Raw genomic sequence first — 21294 nt, forward strand, 5'->3', positions numbered from 1 at the left:
CACAAACCTGATTTGTTGTTCACAATCTGATTGATAATAGACAACCAATCAGATTTTGCATTTCGGAAAATCAAAGTAAAAAATTTTTTTTACCAAAGGTGTAAATGATCCATTAGAAAGAGGAATATAATATACATATACTGTCATACTTATTAAGGCGCTTGTACACCTTACAAATTCTAAGTATACTCGGAATTTGTCAAAAGTTATACTTATTTTGATTGGCCTTGCTCATGGAGAATTTCCAAAAGATAGAATAATTTCGAAATTCTCTATGAGCAAAGCCAATCAAAGTTAGTGAAACTTCTGACCAATTCCGAGGATACTCAGAATTTGTGAGGTGTACAAGCGCCTTTAAGGCCTTTCTCCAATAGGATCCTAAACTCTTGCGTTGCGTATGCATTGCGTCGGTTGCTATTGGCAACCAATGCTAAAATCAACGCGTCAGTCACGCAACGCAAAAGTTTAGGTTCCTATTGGAGAAAGGCCTTTACACTCATTGTTCAATGCGAAACGCAGCGTTCGAACGCAAGCTGTAAACATCACTGAACTCTATCAATCTGTAATGCTGATTCTACACTCACCTAAAACTGCTAAAATATAGTTGAATATGGGAAGCGTTATGGAAAAGCGGACCGCTCGCTCAGTTTTTGGTGAGTGTAGAATCAGCGTCATAATCGTAAACGCAACTGGAAGAATAAGTTAGAGAAGGACAAAAAATCTATCTATCCTTCTCTAACTCATTCTTCCGGTTGCGTTTGCGATACGATTCCGGTTACGTTTCTATTCTGCTCAGGTCTTTATAGCCTATAGTCCATGTGCAAATAACAATAACCAAATGATGGCGGTTAAAAATTTTCTACTTCTCTTGACTTATATACTTTTAGTAAAAGGAAGTAATGTTGTTTTAATAGTTGTTGACGATTTGGACATAGAATTAGATGGAATGGTAGGTGAATAGTTATACTATGTATTATTTAAAATATTTGACAAAACGTCATTAATACTTTTTTCCTTGTGGGATATTAGTAACTCATTTCTTAAACTGAATCAGTTTTAAGTTTACATCTAATTTAATGCTTTTTTTCTTGAAACAATAAATAACTATAACATTCAACTTTTCAATATTTAACCCTATAAGAAGTAACTGAATTTTCTCATCCTCTAAAGGGTAACTGCGGTGTCTAGGCACCCCAACTTGAAACATGTTTAAAAAGGTTTCTATTTGACATAAAAATAATTATATATAGTGATTTTTATTGGTTTTTTAGTAAGGATAACAAAAGTTTTTTTTGTTTTTTGATAAAATAAAAAAAAAGTTGAAAAAACTTGGAAAAACGAAAAATTTGATAAATTTGTCGTAATTTGAATTTTGCACCCCAGTTACTCCTTCTAGGATCAATATCAAACTGCGAATCTAAACCAAGAGACCAATTATGTACTTGTATTATGTTTAAAATAAATTTGATCATTTACTATAGTTTATAAGGTCTTGCAAGATAGTTTGTACCTTTTTATAATTTTAATATTCTTGTGGTGACATAAACTATCTTTTTAAAACTGAAACTTGTAGGATGGTTAAGGGTAGGCGCCACCCCCCATTTTGACCCACTTAAATTTAAATTCTTAAACGAGGTTCTATTTTTTTTCTTGCATCATTTGGGTCCTAAAAACATATAAGATGGTCACAAAAAGATAATTTTATTTGTTGTTCATTTTATAATATTTATTTTTTGAAAAAATTAATATTTTTGTAAATCCATGCGAGAGATTCCAGGGTGGCGATATGACCGGGAAATGACCGGGAATTTCATAGTTAAACCGGGAATTTTTCAGATATTCTAAAAATTGATATCGTCTATTACATCTTGTTTCATTAATTTCTCAGCAAAATGTATTTTTAAAATAAATATCTAATTATTTTTTTGTAGTAGTGCATTATTAAAATTTATTAGAAGAATTAATATTAAAAAATAAAAAAGTTATGAATTTTTTAGAAGAAATGGTCATTTTTTGTGTAAAAAAATTAATTATTTACAAAATTTTGACCAGGAAAAACAGAAAATTGACCGGGAATTTAGAATCATAAAAATGATCGCCACCCTGGATTCTTAAGAATCATTAAAAAAGCGTAGAAAAAAATTGGCGATAAAAAATAGTCAAAATTATAAAAAAAGATAGATATTTAAAATATTAATTTCTTTAAGATTTTAATTTCTAAAATGGTCGAAAATTAAAATTTTATTTTTTTGACCATCCTGTATATTTTTAAGATCCAAATGATGGAAGAAAAAAAATATAACCTCGTTTAATAATTTAAATTTAAGTGGGTCAAAATTGGGGATGATGCCTCTCCTTAAGTTATTCACAAAATATATATATATATATATATATATATATATATATATATATATATATATATACATGTTGCTCAGAGTTATTCATATTTTGTTACTCTCGACTGACATGCGTTAGATTCGGAGTTCGATTTCCGCCTTGTTGATTTTTTTTCTTTAAATAAAAAGTCTCTCAGTGCAACATGTAATATTACTTGAATATTACCTTAATATTACAATGTAATATTACCCTGTAAAATTATCTCAATATTACTTGTACTATAATAATACCTTTAGGTGGACATTTTAAAATTACTGTAACATTATCCCAGATAGCACCGAATTTTGCAGTAAGTTTGCCGAAAGTTTTTTTTAGTAAGTTTGCATAAATTTTGCAAGAAGTTTTTTCTGATAAATTCAAAATTAAAAAAAATATTTTTTTTTTCAAGATGTATGTATTTTAATACATTCATAGCTTATCTATAGAGAAATGTAATTAAAATGTATTGCGCAGCCCTAGCTGCTATAGAAAACATCTGCGCATGAAAATACATTTTCAAGTTTACCACAAAAATTTTGTGTAAAATTACAAAGGAAAATTTTCAGCAAATTTACTTTTCTAAGTTTCAACAAGTTAAAAGTGTTAACTTAAACTCTGAGGACAAATAAAACTTCTTCGAACTTAAGGGGAAGTTAACAACGTTAATTTCCAAACTTATCGCCGTTAACTTTCTATTAACTTCCTGTAAAGTTCGGTGCTATCTGGGACACCGTAATATTATGAATCTTAGGTGTAATGTTACCTTGGTATTAAGATAATATTATGTGCTGCTTGGGAAATGTTTGTAATTTGTTATTTTAGATTTCCAGAAAATTTCAGCGTTATATTTCCGTAACTTTTACTACAACATTTCCTCACAGGCAGACATTTTCTTACTTGCCCCAACATTTCAAACAAATTGCATTAAAAAAAATGTTATCTCTCACTGACTAATTTCATGATTTGTTACAGTTTCCTTTAACGCAAACTAAAAAATTAGTTATAGATGAAGGAGCTTCTTATAGTAACAGCGTAAGTAATATATTTTGTGTAAAATCCTGCAAGAAAAGCGCCACTTTACGTTAATGTAAATGCAGCACAAAGTTGTTGTTGATTTCTGTACTTTGAAAGAAGATTCACTTTTCTGCACTCAAATTTATACTTTGCTGCACATAGTATACAGTGTAAGCTTTGCAGTTACGCAGCATAATCTTAAATTTATTTTTTAAAACCATTTAAAATAGCTACAGAACGATGAACCCATTTTATCTATTCTAAAAACATTTTTTCTTTGAATTTGTTTAGTATGCTGCAGTCCCAATTTGTTGCCCAAATCGGGCATCAATTTTAACTGGTCGATACCAACATAATCACGGAGTTGTCAATAACAGTATAAGTGGAGGTTGTAACAGTCACGAATGGCAAGATGGACCTGAAAAAGATACTTTCGCAGTTCATTTAAATAAGAAAAAAGGATATAGAACTTTCTATGCTGGAAAATATTTAAATCAAGTAAATTTTCTTCTTGAAAATTACAGTACACCCTGTGTACAACAATTTGAACATTTTCCTGTACAAATTTTATAAGAATTTATATTATAAGAAATTATAAGAAATTGGAACAAGTTCATCTACATTTTCTTGAGTTACGTATGATCCTGTACATGTTCTTGGATCAGTTATAACTTGTCGAAAATATACATATTCGGATTCAGAGAGAAAGCTATAAGGCCAGGTGCAACTCATCAAATGTAAACTAACATGAAAATGTACGTAATTATTGACAAATTTGCGACAGCCTTTTTTTAAATAGAAAATAAAAATTGTTCTTTCTCTATGTGAAGATGGAAAATTCATATATAAAACTACAGCCTCACACCTTATTTGACTAATTATATGAATAATATTAATAATTATAATAAAATGAAAATTACACTAAAACAACAATTTTCTCAAAGTTACGAAAAAAAAACCATTTGAGTATATCTGACGCGCACGGACGGAGAAAACCTAGGTGGGAGAAGGAGTTGAGCGATTGGACGGTCACATGTTGGAAAGGGTAAAATTCTGAAATTGTACCCCCACCAGATGACAAAGACTAGGTCTTTTACCCCTTCCAACATTATTTCTCCCACCTAGGTCCTCTCCGTCCGTGCGTCTGATATACACAAATGATTATTTTTTCGTAACCCTGAGAAAATTATTGTTTCAGCGTAATTTTCATTTTATTATAATTATTAACATTATTCATATTATTAGTCAAATACGGTGTCAGGCTGTAGTTTTATATATGAATTTTTCATTTTCACATAGAGAAAGAACAATTTTTATTTTCTATTTAAAAAAAGGCTGTCGCAAATTTGTCAATAATTACGTACATTTTCATGTTTGTTTACATTTGACGAGTTGCACCTGGCCTTAAAGGCTTTATTTCTCGTTAACTTGATATTTTTTGTAAAAGGAATAATACAAAAAATAATTTTTTTATTTAAGATATTATTTATGTGGTAATAATTATATTAAATTAGAGTTTTTAGGTCAGTTTTTTCTAAGAAAAAAAGCTCTAATTTAATATAAAAAATAATTTCCTACAATAAAAAATTTAATTAAAATTAAATTAAGTTAAATTACATATTATTAATATTTAATTTAATTTAATATTATTTTAGACCACTCTCCCCCTAACGTCACGTTTTGATACACACTAATTGAATTTTTGTCTACATTTCTTCACAAACAGCTTTACACCCCCCCCCCCCCTTAGAAGAGTGACGTAGTTTGTAAATGATCCCTGTTTGTATTATTTTTTATATTTTCTTTTTTACAAATAAATAACAAGAAAACTATGAACTTATTTCCATTTCTTAATTTTCTATATACTAACTGACCAGAAGTGGTAGAAGTTTAGCTATACTGATCTTGTACGGGAAAATGTTCAAGATCTTGAACAGGAAGTTTTAACAAGGCATTACTTGATCTCGTCAAATATAAATAATTAATGTCTCAGTATCGATATCGTCAAATGAAGATACGGTCTGTCAAAAAAGTCGGCCAAAAATGCAAAAAGTCTATAAAACTGATGTTACTTTTTGAAAATTTAAAATGATGGATCCAATATGGCTAACTAATTTTTCAAAATTGATCTGATTTCCTTTAACTTCTTTACCCGGGGGTCTTCGGAGACGCTGAATACGAATTTGAATCTCATTTTGGGATCAGAATAAATGTAACAAATATTACCCTTATATGGACGTATCTCCGGAGTTGGTGAAATTGGCAATAAATGACTGTTTCTATAAAAAAAATTACATTTTACGTACATGATAAAAATTAAAACAATATATCAGAAGGACATAAAAGTTAAAGGTTCCAAAGATATACAATGTCCATATACTAAGTATCTTGGATATATCCAACCAAGTTTTAAAATATTCATTTTAGATAAATCTAATTTGGTGAACCAGTTTTTTTTAAATTCAACAAATGCAATTTTACCTTTTTTGAGGGGCATAATTTTTTCACAAAATCTAAGACACCATAAAATGTTTTGAAAATGAGAAAATATCTCTTAAAAGAAGACATTCGTTTTTGCAGTGTTAGACAATTACATGATTTTTTTTAGTATGGTTCAGAGACTTCGGGTGGTTTAAGAAAGCCTCCTGGTTGGGATCATTGGTATGCACTCATTGGGAATTCAAAATATTATAATTATTCTCTATCAATAAATGGTACTAAAAGAAAATATGGTAATCAACCTGAAGATTATCTCACAGACGTTATTGTAAGTATTTGTATTATCTTTAAACAATTTTCTCAAGGTTACGAAAAATTGAATCCTTTGAGTACACGGAAAAAACAAACTAACTATTTTAGCACCAAACTGCTTTATCCTTTATTAGTATACAATTTCGTTTACCTATTAAAGTGTGAAATAATGCTTTTTTAGTTTAAAGTAAGTCCATACTAAATAAGTGTAATGGTTATACTCTTATAGTAACAGTGACGTACTTTAAAAGCATAAAACTGATGCCCGCGAAGTACGACATATAGTCTACCTAAAATAGCAAGAGCTTCTTCCTTTTTGGTGGATAAATTCTTGCAACCTGCGTTTTGGCCACGCCTCCCTCCTTTTCCAACCATCGATATATCGATATAGGCCAAAACGCAGGTTGCAAGAATTTATCCACCAAAAAGGAAGAAGCTCTTGCTATTTTAGGTAGACTATATGTCGTACTTCGCGGGCATCAATTTTATGCTTTTAAAGTACGTCACTATTACTATAAGAGTATAACCATTATACTTATTTAGTATGGACTTACTTTAAACTAAAAAAGCATTATTTCACACTTTAATAGGTAAACGAAATTGTATACTAATAAAGGATAAAGCAGTTTGGTGCTAAAATAGTTAGTTTGTTTTTTCCGTGTATATCTGACGGAAAAGGGAAGGGGTGAAATAGCTCTCTCGGTGGGGGTATTTCATTGAACATTTACCCTCTCCAACAGATATCATTTTGTAGTTTTATATATCAATTTTCACTTTTACATATAGAGAAAGAAACATTTTTATTCTGTTTTTAAAAAAATGCTCAATACAAATTAGTTAATAATTGATTACATTTTCATGTTTGTTTACATTTGCTTAGACTTAGCTTCAATTACTTATTAAAGTTTAATTTAACATAATTTATCCACAAATCAACTAAATAGTGACTTATTTGTCAGTATTTATTTTTTATTTGTTATACTATACTAAATAGTTGCAATATTTTGCTTCAAATCGAATTTGAGCGAAACCTGATCAAATTCGTATAATTCCAACCTCGCACGACAAACTTGCCGCAAGCTTCAAATGTCCCACCTGACCCAAGCTTGTATGGTAAACGAAAGATTGCTCAGTAAGCCTACCGAAAAATTGCAGTGTAACATTACTGCAAGATTGTACAATAAGATTATCTCAAGAATGCTCAGTAAGCTTGCACGGTAACTTGTAGCAATAAGGTTGGTACAAAGTTGCTAAATAACCTTATTTTGAACCTAAAAACTTTTTTTTAATGTTTATAGTTTAATTTATATAATTTTATTATATAAATTTTATTATATTAATTAAACGAAATATTAAAAAAAAAATTTTTTTTAGGTTTAAAGCAAGATTATTTGACAACTTTGCACCAACCTTGCTTCAAGCTTACCGTGCAGGCTTACTGAGCAATCTTGCGATAATCTTATTGTACAATCTTGAAGTAACCTTACACAGTAATCTTGCAGTAGTCTTACACAGTAATCTTACATTGCAATTTTTCGGTAAGCTTACCATGCAAGCTTGGGTCAGGCGAGACATTTGAAGCTTGTAGTAAGCTTGCGGGTAGTTTGCCGTGCAAGGTTGGCAATACTGCGCGGCAAGCTTACATGCTATCTGGGTAGAGATTGATTGAATTATAATCCCCCAGGTACACAAAAAACCTGGATTAATTCTTGTTGCACTTCAGGTTTGTTCCTTGTATACACGGGGAGAAATCTGGTGCGATTTACGCATGAGCATGTCCTTAGGAATATAGCAACAGACGCTTTCGAGCAAAAATCCTAAGTGAGTGAGCTATAATTGCATGAGTCTCACCTGATATTCAGATGGACTGTTATTGTTTTTACTTGGAAGTGTCCATGCTATATTCCTAAGGACTTCCTCATGCGCAAATCGCAGCAGATTTCTTTCCGTTTAGGCATTTAAAAGTATTTCAGAAGAAAATAGAATTAAAACGCATTTAAACGTTTCAATCCATTTCAATGCTATCCTTCTTACTGCACAGAAAAAAAACTGAACTCGGAATGAGTCGTGTAGGCGGCTCATTTTGATGTGCAACAAAAATGAACCTGGTTGGTTTGGCCAATGTCTTTATCGTTTAGCATTGGCTCATTTTGATTTGCAACAAAAATAAGACTAGGTTTTTTCTGTGTGGGTCTTATTCGGGAATCTATTGTGCGTTGTTTATGCGAATAATTTTTTTTATCACATTAATCATAATGTTAAAAAAAATTTATTTTTGATTTTGCAGAAACAATATGCTATTGATTTTATTAACATCCAGTCAAACAATACTCCTTTTCTTATGGTCTTAGCACCACCAGCTGCTCATTCGCCGTTTAACCCTGCACCTCGACATAATGATAAATATAAATATATTCAGGCCAAACGAACTTTGAGTTTTAACAATCTTGAAGACAAAGTAATATTTTTACTATTATTAACATTGTTTCTTAATTTAGTCATGATGTTAGTTGTTTTTGGTCAAAATCCACATCAGATTTAAATACTGAAATTAAATTTATCTTTTTTTTAGTTTGTTATAAAAATAAAATTTAATTAGATTGATAAACATAACCTCAAACTCACCAATATGGATTTCCACTATAGATTTCCAATATAGAATTTCAGTTTTGAATTTGGAAATTGATGATATTCATATAACAATTCGTATAGTTTGCAGTCTTTTTTACTTAATTTAAAGAATATAATATATGAAACAATCAATAATGATCAAGTTACTAATAATTTTTTTCAGTTCCAAAGTTTCAGTTTCATTTTTGATAAATATGAAAAACAAATAATTCAGAAGTCTGTTTCGAAATTCGAATGGTTAAATAACAAATATTATAAATTTAAATTTAATAAGAAAATTAATAATAAGTGGATAAAGAATTTGTCGAAAAAAACTATTCCAAAAGATGTTTTATATTTTTTGAGCTTAGGTGACAAATTCTATACGAATCAATAACACAATAAGACTAACAGAGTTGAAGAAACGTTATCTCTTGTTGAAGAAAAAATCAATTTAATTCCTAACGAAATAATAAATGATTTTAGAAGTAAGTTGTCTAATAAACTTCAATGCTATTTGCAAAATAACTAGTAACATTTTGAGTAATTCCATAATTAATAATATCGGTATAAAAGCTAAAAATTTTCTTAGAAAAATTAAAGATATTGTTGTTTGTAAAGCCGACAAAGACAATACACAACTGTTATTTTAGATAAAAAAGAATATGAAGATAAATGTTTGGCATTATTACAAGACACTAAAGTTTATACAAAATTAAAATCAGATCCAACCCAAATTATTCAATGACAACTAAATACAAAAGTACAACATCTTTTAACAAAAAACTATATAAATTGCTCTATGTCTAAACATTTACATTCATACAATTCAATAGCTCCGAAATTTTATGGATTACCAAAAATACATAAAGAACTATGTCCCATGAGACTTGTCACATCTTTTTGTGGGTCTCCCACCTACAATTTGTCTAAATTTATTAGTATCCCTATTCAAAAAGTTATTAACAAAACAGAATATCATGTTAAAAATAGTTTTGATTTTATTAAACAAATTGAAAATAAAAAAATTACACCTAATTGTAGATTAATTTCATTAGACGCAAAATCTCTTTTTACTAATATTCCTAAATCATTGGTATTAAAATGTGTAAAGTTAAAATGGCGTGAAATTAGACAACATACCAAACTTCCTGATAACGTCTTCTTGGATATCTTAGAGTTTTGTATTGACAATACCTATTGTTCTTTTAACAGAGAATTTTATAAGCAGATTTTTGGAACACCTATGGGTTCACCAATGTCGGGCATCATAGCTGACCTTGTAATGGAAAAATTAGAATCAGATGTTTTAAAAAAATTAAGTTTTCCCTATTATTTTTATCGCTCATATGTTGATGATATTTTTGTCATTGTTGAGGAAAATAACATTAACAGTTTACTTACTACTTTTAACAAATATAATGAAAATATACTATTTACCTATAGAAATTGAAAATAATAATTCTATTAATTTTCTTGACGTCACAATCATTAGAGAGAATGATTCTATGATCACCAACTGGTATCATAAGGATACCTTTTCTGGCAGATACGTTAATTTTAATTCAAACGTATCTGAAAAAGATAAGATATATCTATAGTATACGGTCTAGTGAACAGAGCAGTTAGACTCTCTAATGTTAAATTTTATGAACTTTAAATTTTGTTTTTAATACTCTTGAAGAAAACAATTATCCCTCATCTTTTTTATCAAAACATATAAATATTAGATTTCAAAAACTCTTCTCTACAATTGAACTACAAAAAACACCGTTCGACACAAGTAATATTATTGCTTTACCGTTTGTAAATGAATTAAAATCTTTTTTTGAAAACATTTACAGAGACTACACCCAAAAAAAAGTAATCTTATACTTAGAGGAAAATTCCTCTTCTAATATCCTCTAAATATTTCCTCTTAAAACAAGATTATTCAATTGAAATGTAGAATATTTTTATTCTTCATTTTAATGGAAGAATGACAAAAGGATTCCTTTGTATTTTCCTCTTTAATTAAGATTTTCCGTTTTAAATTTAGAAGATTTAAAAAAAGGAAACGGAAAAAAATAATGTAATCGTTTGATCCCTTTCCCTGGGTATGATAGTTGTGAAGTTGTTTTTTAACCTTTCAGTTTTAATATTTCTGGTAAAATGTCAACAAAAAGGACAAAAAAATGGATTTTCTTTATTAAAAATACAGAAAATATAGTTAAATTCAAATTAAATGAATATTTTTAACGCTATTTTTAGATTTAAAAAAATTTGGATATTTCTTGTGAAATTTTACTACTCAGGTAAATAGAAATACTATAACCCCATTTTTGAATCTTTCGAATTTTTTAAATCTTTTTATTTACTTTTTTAAAAAAGTTTTAAAACGTTAAATAATTTCATATATGAAATTTTTTTCTGTCCTATAAAAAATGTTAACTTTTAAACATATCATCATGTTTTAAAATTATTTTTGCGCTGAAAATCTCGTTGATCATTACAACTGATTAATGAAAACTTATTTTTTGTATTTTAATTATCAATATAAAATGTTGATAATTAACCAAAAACATGACATTGTTAATGTTATATTAAAAAACAATTTTTATTATTATATTGAAATGAACTATTATAATTTTACTTAATTTTAATTTAAAAATGTATTTTCTGCAAAGATTTTATTATTTGATTGAAATTATAAATATTTTATTGATGGCTTTGACATTAAAAACAATTTTACGAGGTTTGGATGTCGACATTTAATTTAAGAGGAAAATCCTCTTAAATGAAGAATAATAATTTTGATACCAAAATTAAGAGGAAAATATGCATTTATTTTAGAGGAATCCTCTAGATTGAAAATTACTTTTTTTAGGGTGTATGATGTTAAAGTCGTTTTCTCTTATGAAAATGATCCCTTTAAAGTTTTTTCAAAAAATAAAGATATTACAAATTTCCAATATAGGAATCACGTTGTTTATAATATTCCATGTCAATGTGGAGCCAGTTATAATGGTGAAACAAGTAATTACATTAAAGACAGAATTTATCAACATAAAAGAGACTGCAGACTTGATAACAGAAGTACTGCTTTGGTCATCCACGCACATGACCAAGATCACAATTTCCGGTTTGAAAATACTGAAATTATTTGCACAAAATTGAATCACAAAAAAAGATTTAATAAAAAAACTGACTTAACATCTTTAAATCAAATACATATACATACTCTTATTGTAAATACTAATTAATAATGGTTATAATATAATAATATGATGATAGTATAGTACATGGAAAAAATCAATGGTTGCCACAGCCATACCTTTGGTTGTCTCAACCATATTATATTGAAAAATACGTCCCAACCATACCTCCGGTTGCTCCAGCCATATTTTAAATAGCTAGCTTTAAATTGTTAGCACAACTAGAATATATGGCTGTGGGAACCATATATTTGGAAAACATACAAATGCTAATATGGATGTGACAACCATTTTTAATTGATGCTTCGACCATTATTTAGTGTACCATATTATGTAATATTGTTGAAGCAACCATTTTATAATTACAATTTATGTTTATTTTATTTGTTTAATATTATCAATAAGGTTATTTTTGATTAATTTAAAACATTGAGTCCCATAAAAACGTATTTATTTTTTTTGAAATAATCGCCAAATACAAATTCGTTAACAAAATAAACAATCATATCGCACCTTTTATTATAGTATTATAATTATAGTGCGTGCCTAAGTGTCGCAAACATTGAAGAATTTCCCCATTTACAAATTATGACTAGGAATATGCGGAATATATTCTTCAAAGCCTATTTTTTTAAGGGAATCAATGCACTCAGCTTCCATTTTTTAACTTAAAAAACACATTAACCGGGATCAATATAATTCTTAAATGATTGTAGAAAATGTTTAGGACTGCGGACATATACACGTTTCGCGACGGTTGATATATCCATATCATAGGTACAAATATTATATGGTTGCCACAACCATTCTTTTTTGTCAATGTATCCATACTGAAACACATAATCATTATACCACATAATTTAAATTACATATGTTTGGTTTTACGGAAGCACTCCCTTTTTGGGAAAATTATTCTTCTAATAGAATTTTTTATTTAAAATTATTAAATGAGAGTGGAAATCCATATTGGCCGCGAGTTTGAGGTTATGTTTATCAATCTAATTAAATTTTATTTTTATAACAAACTCAAAAAAATGTAAATTTAATTTCAGTATTTAAATCTGATGAGGCCCGACGTTGACGGGCGAAAGCTCAATAATTAATTAAGAAATTTTAAAATACAATGTGGATTTTGACCAAAAACAACTAACATCTTGACTAAATTATGTAAATCCAAAAAAAAAATTATCATCTATACTATTGTTTCTTAATGTTAGTTTTGATTTTAAAAAATTAATAATTATCTTTTTTTTTAAATTTAGAGTAAACATTGGCTGGTAAAAATGGGGCCTATCCCAATTCCTCAAGACGTATTGCCTAAATTAGATAAAGTTTATAGGAAACGCTGGGAAACACTTTTAGCTGTGGATGAAATGATTTCAAGTGTTTACCAAACACTGCAAAGAAAAAGTTTGCTCGACAACACATACATTATTTTTACTTCCGATAATGGCTATCATGTTGGTGAGTATAAGAAATTGTTATGGAAAAAGCTCGAAAAGTCGAGAGGAGTTGAGCGCACTGCTCAAGTACTGAAGCGTTGAAGCAATGGTCGTCAGTTTAATGGTGACTTTTAGTGAGATGTTGTAAGCACTAAATGTCCCTAAATTTAAATTTGATGTCAGATTTAAAATATTCAAAATGGCGGACCCAATATTGCCACCCAATATGGCGGAAAATTTTTTAATTGATTCGATTCGCTCAAAATTCAGTACAGTAGGACTCCGGTTATCCGAGCTAATGTGGACCGGACCTACCTCGGATAAGGCGAAAACTCGGATAAACGGGGTTTTACTGTACTTGAGGGTTTTTTAGGTCGCTGAATCTAAATTTGAGGTCAAATTTGGAATCAGCGACCCCAAAAACTTTCAAGTACTGAATTTTGAACGGATCGAATCAATTTTAAATTTTTCCGACATATTGGGTCCACCATTTTTAATTTTTTAAATCTGACCTTAAATTTGGATTCAGCGACCTCAAAAACCGTAAAGGAACCATTTTTATGCAAATCTAGTCAATTGTTAAATCGATTTTATTCAAAATTTTTTGAATCAAACTGTATCAAATATATCAAATTTTAAGCCCAGCCCGATCGTGTGTAAACGATTTTTTCAATATTTTCGGAATTTTTAAAAAATTTATCCGTTTTTTTTTACTTTACGTACATATGTATTTTGGTGTGCTGATTATGAATATCATATTGACAATACCCGAGAATTTGATTTGTATGGCGAAAACCATAAACAAGTCCTAAAAATTTTGAAAAATTCATATCTCAAAAACAGTTTGCTAAAAAAAATTTTAAAATCATGAAAGCTAGTCTAAATTAGTACTAAAAAAATATATATATATGTGCCATTCCAGGAGTTTTTTAGCACTTTTCGGAGTAACCTTTCCAAATTAAATGAAACATTTTTTTAATAATATTTATTAATATAAAGGTCCAAAAAAATCACTTTTTAAGTAAAAACAATTGTTTATTTAAAAAATACAACAATAAATAATGCAAAAAATTCACTTTTTTCCTGCAACTCCAAATAAATTGGTTTAAAGATCAAAATTTTCCTTATTTTTCAAGCTTTAATACCGCACAAGAAACATAGAGTCCGAGAAAATATTCAACTCACAATTTTTTAAACAATGTTTGTTTACTTTTTTGTATTTTATTTACTGTGAAACGTCTGCTAAAGCTGCGCGCGACGTTTGGAAGTTGTCGCTTTCGTTATTGAGCAGAAGCTCATTACACTAGCGTAGTAGAAAGCATGTTGTGTGAAAAGTGAGGTTTTTCATCCTTCAAAAATGTTTTTTATGATTTTTTACTGCAAAGTAGATAATTAAAAACCATTCAATGTGATAACCAGAAATTTTTACGTTTCGTTTAATGACAACATAACCTCACTTTTCGCACAACATGCTTTCTACTACGCTAGTGTAATGAGCTTCTGCTCAATAACGAAAGCGACAACTTCCAAACGTCGCGCGCAGCTTTAGCAGACGTTTCACAGTAAATAAAATACAAAAAAGTAAACAAACATTGTTTAAAAAATTGTGAGTTGAATATTTTCTCGGACTCTATGTTTCTTGTGCGGTATTAAAGCTTGAAAAATAAGGAAAATTTTGATCTTTGAACCAATTTATTTGGAGTTGCAGGAAAAAAGTGAATTTTTTGCATTATTTATTGTTGTATTTTTTAAATAAACAATTGTTTTTACTTAAAAAGTGATTTTTTTGGACCTTTATATTAATAAATATTATTAAAAAAATGTTTCATTTAATTTGGAAAGGTTACTCCGAAAAGTGCTAAAAAACTCCTGGAATGGCACATATATATACACGGAAAAAATTTCAGCACGTCAGCTGTAGACGGTGTTTCAAAATTTCTTGTACATTCATTCTGCACGCCAATCTGAGCCATTTTTGCGTAACTGCCGTACATTATGTACAGCGTTTGTGCCAAACTGTACGTCTGCTGCCTGGTAAAGGCACCGCAGACGTGCATAATGAAATGTATTGCTGTTGCCACTGTCAACAGAGCATCTGATGTGCTGAAATTTTTTCCGTATATATATATATATATATATATGTATATAGGAGAAATCACGTGAGATTTACGTCGACCCTTTAAATTCGGCCAAATATATTTTTTTCTTGTTCTGTAGTGAAAAAAAGAGATACGTATTTTTTTATTATTTTCTTTTTTTGAAAAATTTTCGAGTTATGAATGTTCAAAATTGCAGTTTCTTCAATGTATACCTATTTTCAATGGCTGATAACTAGAAAAAAATGAATTTTTTCAATTTTTGATAAGAAAAGAAAAGTTTCAGTTTTTCTTTTACTTTTTAATAATGTTAAGAAAATTTTTTTTTCATTTTTTATTTAAAAAATATCAATTTTTTATAAACAAATTAAGTTTTTTTTAATTTGGATAAGATATTTTTTAAATTTATTTTTAAAACATACCTCGAAATACTAAGAAGATTTTGCAAAAAAATTTAGAGTGGGTCGATAAGTTTTATACGTTTAAATAAATATTTAAACACCGCGCGCAGCATTTTTCGCATTTTTGAAAATTAAAAAAAAATTGTTAAAAATTATTTTTTTTTCATTTTTCATAGTGAAATGTGATTTCATATCCAAATTAAAAAAAACTTAATTTGTTTATAAAAAATTGAATTTTTTTAAATCAAAAAATGAAAAAAAAATTTTTTGTTAACAATATTGAAAAGTAAAAGAAAACTAAAACTTTTCTTTTCTTTTCAAAAATTGAAAAAATTCATTTTTTTTCGAGTTATCAGCCATTGAAAATAAATATACATTGAAGAAACTGAAATTTTGAAAATTAATAACTCGAAAATTGTTCAAAAAAGAAAAAAGTAAAAAAATACGTATCTCTTTTTTTTACTACAGAACAAGAAAAAAATATATTTGGCCGAATTTAAAGGGTCGACGGAAATCTTACGTGATTTCGCCCATATATATGAGGCATTTCATATGAAAAGATGGGGTCATGTCTCGGATTTTTTTCAAAATTCAGTAAATTGTAGTGATAGTGCATTTCGGAAAAATGGCGGGTGTTAAATTAACTATAATAATTTCCGTATTCATTCATTCATTCCGTCTGTCCACACTTGAAGTTAGTCGTATTTTGTTCCTTTTGTTTTTCTAAAATTTTGACAATTCTTGATTTCGTAATATTTTATGGTTAACACGACGGATATTTTTATTTATCGCTATTAATTAAGTCATATACTAAGTGACAGTTTAAAGTAAAAAAAAAATATTGTTCATTGTGTGCAGCACCAGTATATTTCCTACTTGGTATTTATAGAAAAAAAAGTTTCAATTATAATATAATTTTTATTATTATTTATAAATTTATTATATTATATATACATTTTTTTAAATATAATGATTATTACAGATAATTAGAACATTTTAACTTATAATTATTATTTATCTTTCATTATTTTTTCATTATTCATTATTATTTATTATATATTATTATTCACAAATTTATTATTATTAATTATTAAATTGTTATATTTTTTTATCTATAAACAATATAAAAATAGTTTGCTTTTTTAAAAAATTTTCAATTTGATTTTAATTTTTAATTTAAGTTTAAAGTTTAAAACATTACAAATTTTTTTTAGGTTTTATTTTTTCAAAATTTTTAAATATTTTTTAATTGCTTAATACTTTTTAAAATATAATTAATAATTTTCTGTTAATTTAAATTTCTTTTTGATTACATAATTTTTTAATATTTATTAATTATCAGTTAATTAAATTTTTTGAAAAAAAACATAAATTTAAAATTTTTATTTGCAACGAAATATTTATAGAAAATTACAAAAAAATATTTAACATAACTAATTTTTTGTAATTTGAAAGATTATAAAAAATTCATCGAACATTGACTTTATCAAAAATATTTATTTCTAAAATTTTAATATTTATATTTTAAAATTTTTACATTAATTTATTTATTTATATAACATCAAACTCATTTTTTTCTGTGTATAAATAAATGATAACGTGAAAATTAGAAATATACCTATTATTAATTTAATACTCCACTGATGCAGAATTATTATTATTATTATTATTATTAATATTATTATTATTTTAAAATAACCATTGCAATTAAAGTTGGACGCGCGCTTGCGCGCGTGTAATTTTGCTAGTTAATAATTAATAGGAATAAAAATTATTTAAATACTTAGTAACATTTGAAGGAATGATGATAAACCGTCAATTCAATGCAAAATAAAATTTTTAGGCCAATTTGCTATGCCGTTGGATAAAAGACAACCTTACGAAACAGATGTACATATACCACTATACATACGGGGACCAAAAGTTGATAAGCAGTCGATTGTATTATCTCCTGTTAGCAGTGTTGACATTTTTGCTACGATCTTAGGTATTGCTGGACTCGAATATTTTTCAGATGGTATTTCTATTTTGAAGCATAATTTATCAATTGACCGAACTTTATTGATTGAGTATAAAGGAGAGAACTCAGGAAGGCATCACAACCTCAAATGCCCTAATGATAATGATCCACATTTGGCAGTTAGTATATGTACATACTTATGAATAACTTAAAATGTGTTGCGATTGTCTATTTTGACACTCGCAATATTGCAACTTAAGGCAGATATAATCAGTTTTGACAGCAAGATTGCAGAACAATCAATAATGCCGTGCAATATTCGCAATATTGTCATGTAATATTAATTAACGGCAAGTTTTTAAAAGTAATTGCCGAAAATAGTAAGTTGTGAGGAAATGAAATATAATTTTTACTGATTATTAGATTTTTCTAAAAATAGGGCTCAATATATCTTTTGGAGAAATATAATGGATTGAGCCATAATTAATTTTTTTTATACATTAGTCCCGATGGTCGGCCAAGTTTGGTTAACTGTTGCAACAGTTAACCAAACTTGGCTGATGGTTGGTTCAACAGTATCAGTGCATGATTAATACGCATCTTAATTGTCCCGACCGTGGGTCCAGTTTTTTCTGTGATATAATTAAATATATACGTATTGATATTATTAACTTAATTATCGCAAATTAATGATTTTTTCTCTTAAAGGAGTGCGATGAAGAGTTTGCCTGCAAATGTCAAGATAGTACAAACAATACTTTCAACTGTATTCGTAGAATTTCAAAAAATTATAATAATATATTTTGCATCTTTGAAGATAATGAGGTAATGGCTTAAAAATTTTACTTTATGTTCATTTATCTATATAAATAATATTGTTACATTCTATCGATTAGAGAGACTATAATAGATCTTACAAATAATCAATAAAATCATATTCAACACAATTCAAATAATTGTTCACTTATACGATAATCGGGGGGGCGGGGGGTAAAAAAAGGTGTACCATTGACTCATCCCTATTTTACTATTACTATATACGTATGTATATATATATATATATATATAGGATAGGATAGGATAATACTCAAAAATAATACTCAACCACAGAAAAAACGCTGGGTAAATTTTGTTGCGGGTAATTTTCACCAATGCTAATTCACATAGACGGTGGTGTCCTCAACTAGGATAAAATTTGTTGCAGGTAATTTTTATATCGATTTTGGGGTAAAAATTCTACTTTTATATTCGTGTGACTTTTTTTGTAAAAGTATTGAAAAATCTATTAAATTATTTTGAAGTTTCCCTGAAATGTGTCCGTTCTTTTTCCCGAACTTTTTCTTTCCGTGTAACATTTATGCATAAGACTTAAGACTGATTCACAGCTGAACACATAGCTTTTTAAAACACCGACTGCGCTACTAATCAGGAAATTTAAGCTAATTCAAATTTAGAGAGTTGAATTAAAATTGACAATTTTATAAAATTAAATCCATGAAACCCGCTAGGATATACTAAATTATTAAATAATTTAGTATCATAAAAGTATGTCATATGTCCTCTGTCGAATTATGTAACAATATTGACATTGTTTAAAATTATTAAAACATTCTAAAAATAATATTTTAAAAAATTTACTAATGTGATTGCAGTCTTACATTGAATATTACAATATCACTCAAGATCCTGAACAATTAAAAAATCTTGGCTATACAATGAAACGTGATAAACGTCATAAATTCAGAAAAAGGTTGAAAAAGTTAGTGCAGTGTAAAGACGAAACCTGTATTTTTATTGGATCTGATAGATTTTAATTCTTTATAAAGAATTTCTTTAATTTTAATTCTCACTTTTTTATTGTATACAAACAAAATAACGTTGTACTTATCTTTTAAAAATTATAATAAAGACAATAATATTTATTAATAAAAAAAACTTTCCCTTTTTCAAATGCATGAATTTTCAATTAATGATAAGATTAAATAATAATAAAGCAGATATCGATCACTCCGTGTCAGGATTAAAAAAAATAAGAATTATTCTTACTTTCCGTTTCAGCAGCACTGCTGCCCTCCTCAGAAACGGTAAAAAATATAATATACATTTTTGTTAACATTTGTTAGGATAAAAACAAAAAAAGATAGTGCCAACGTCTGACAAAGTATATGATCGTAGACTCAAGCAGTTCTGCTGAAATGTAAAAAATAATAATTCTTATTTTTTAATCCTGACTCGGAGTGATCGATATCTCCACATTTATTATTTAAAATACGACCGAGTGATAAATTCTTAATAAAGATTAACATTTATTCATATTGGTATTATTAGTATGTGTACATTTAGAGGTTATGTTTCATGTCTAAGACGCATAAATTAGACACTTATTTACAAAAGACATTTATAAATCTGATTTAAGCCATAAAGATAGCCTGTTGGAAAACAATATCATCTTACTTGCATCAGCGTTATTGATAACATGGTCTACTTGCGTTTACACCTTGAAAAAAAGACAGAATATAGGGGCTAAAAGTAATACTTTATTTTTACTGTGTAAAATTTAACTACAATTTAAATTTAAATTGTAGTCAAATTTTTAATATTGTATACACAGAAAAAACCGTCAACTAAAATTCAGAATATATTCGTGACGCATATTTAAGAATATTTTATACTTAAACTTGGTATAGGGGATAGTGACAAACAGTGGGACAGTTTAAACAGTAGCCCAAGCAGCACGGTATATTCCCTGAATATCCGTTGAATACCACAGTGGAATATTCTCATGATCTTCTGGGAAAATCAAAATGTCCGCATCATGGGAATATTCCATAGTGACATTCAGGGTATATTCCAGTGACATTTAGGGAATATTCCTCGGTGGCATTCATGGAATATTCCAGTGACATTAAAGGGATATTCAGGTGATATTGTGGAAATATTCCAGTGATATTGAGGGAATATTCCATGGTTGCATTGAATTTTTTTTAAAAATGTGTTTTTAATCTTCCTGCTTATTCAAATAACAATTTATAACACATTTCTATTATTTCAACATTTAAAAAAAAATTCAATATAACCGTGGAATATTCCCGCAATATCACTGGAATATTCCTTTAATATTACCCTCAATGTCACTGTGGAATATTCCCATGATGCGGACATTTTGATTTTCCTGGAAGATCATGGTAATATTCCACGGTGGTATTCAAGGGATATACCGTGCTGCTTGGGAGGACACTTTAATTTTCTGAAAAACTACTTAAAGAAACTCGACCAAAATTTAAATGTAAACCATGTTTATGACAGCACACTATCTCCAAAAATTTTAGCCACATTGATTCATTATTTATAAAGAAAATTGAAAAAACTGTGTTTGACGTAACAGAGTAAATTTTTTCTTAAAATACAATGCTGATTTTTATATAGATAGGACAGTTTTAAGAAAAAGTG

General features: G+C 28.0%; 1 protein-coding gene across 1 annotated transcript; it reads left to right on the plus strand.

Annotated features, from left to right (window-relative positions):
- Positions 1-752: 752 nt before the first annotated feature.
- On the plus strand, positions 753-19779 carry LOC127290382 (N-acetylglucosamine-6-sulfatase-like). The gene is made up of 9 exons (XM_051318890.1): positions 753-949; positions 3349-3408; positions 3682-3888; positions 5999-6157; positions 8429-8599; positions 13208-13409; positions 17728-18023; positions 18553-18669; positions 19497-19779. The coding sequence occupies exons 1-9, from the start codon at positions 839-841 to the stop codon at positions 19656-19658; spliced, it is 1485 nt and encodes a 494-aa protein (XP_051174847.1). The 5' UTR covers positions 753-838; the 3' UTR covers positions 19659-19779.
- Positions 19780-21294: the final 1515 nt, after the last annotated feature.

This window comes from Leptopilina boulardi, unplaced genomic scaffold (genome assembly GCF_019393585.1).
Source record: "Leptopilina boulardi isolate dan_hultmark-lab unplaced genomic scaffold, ZJU_Lbou_2.1 LbouV2_64, whole genome shotgun sequence".
Classification (NCBI taxonomy): Eukaryota; Metazoa; Arthropoda; class Insecta; order Hymenoptera; family Figitidae; genus Leptopilina; species Leptopilina boulardi.

Bases quoted from the DNA above. Each gene is read 5' to 3' on its own strand.
- LOC127290382 (XM_051318890.1), top strand. From the start codon at position 839: ATGATGGCGGTTAAAAATTTTCTACTTCTCTTGACTTATATACTTTTA. The intron at 8,600-13,207 runs GTAATATTTTTA...TTTTAAATTTAG, and splicing joins TTAACAATCTTGAAGACAAA to AGTAAACATTGGCTGGTAAA. The intron at 13,410-17,727 runs GTGAGTATAAGA...TAAAATTTTTAG, and splicing joins CGATAATGGCTATCATGTTG to GCCAATTTGCTATGCCGTTG.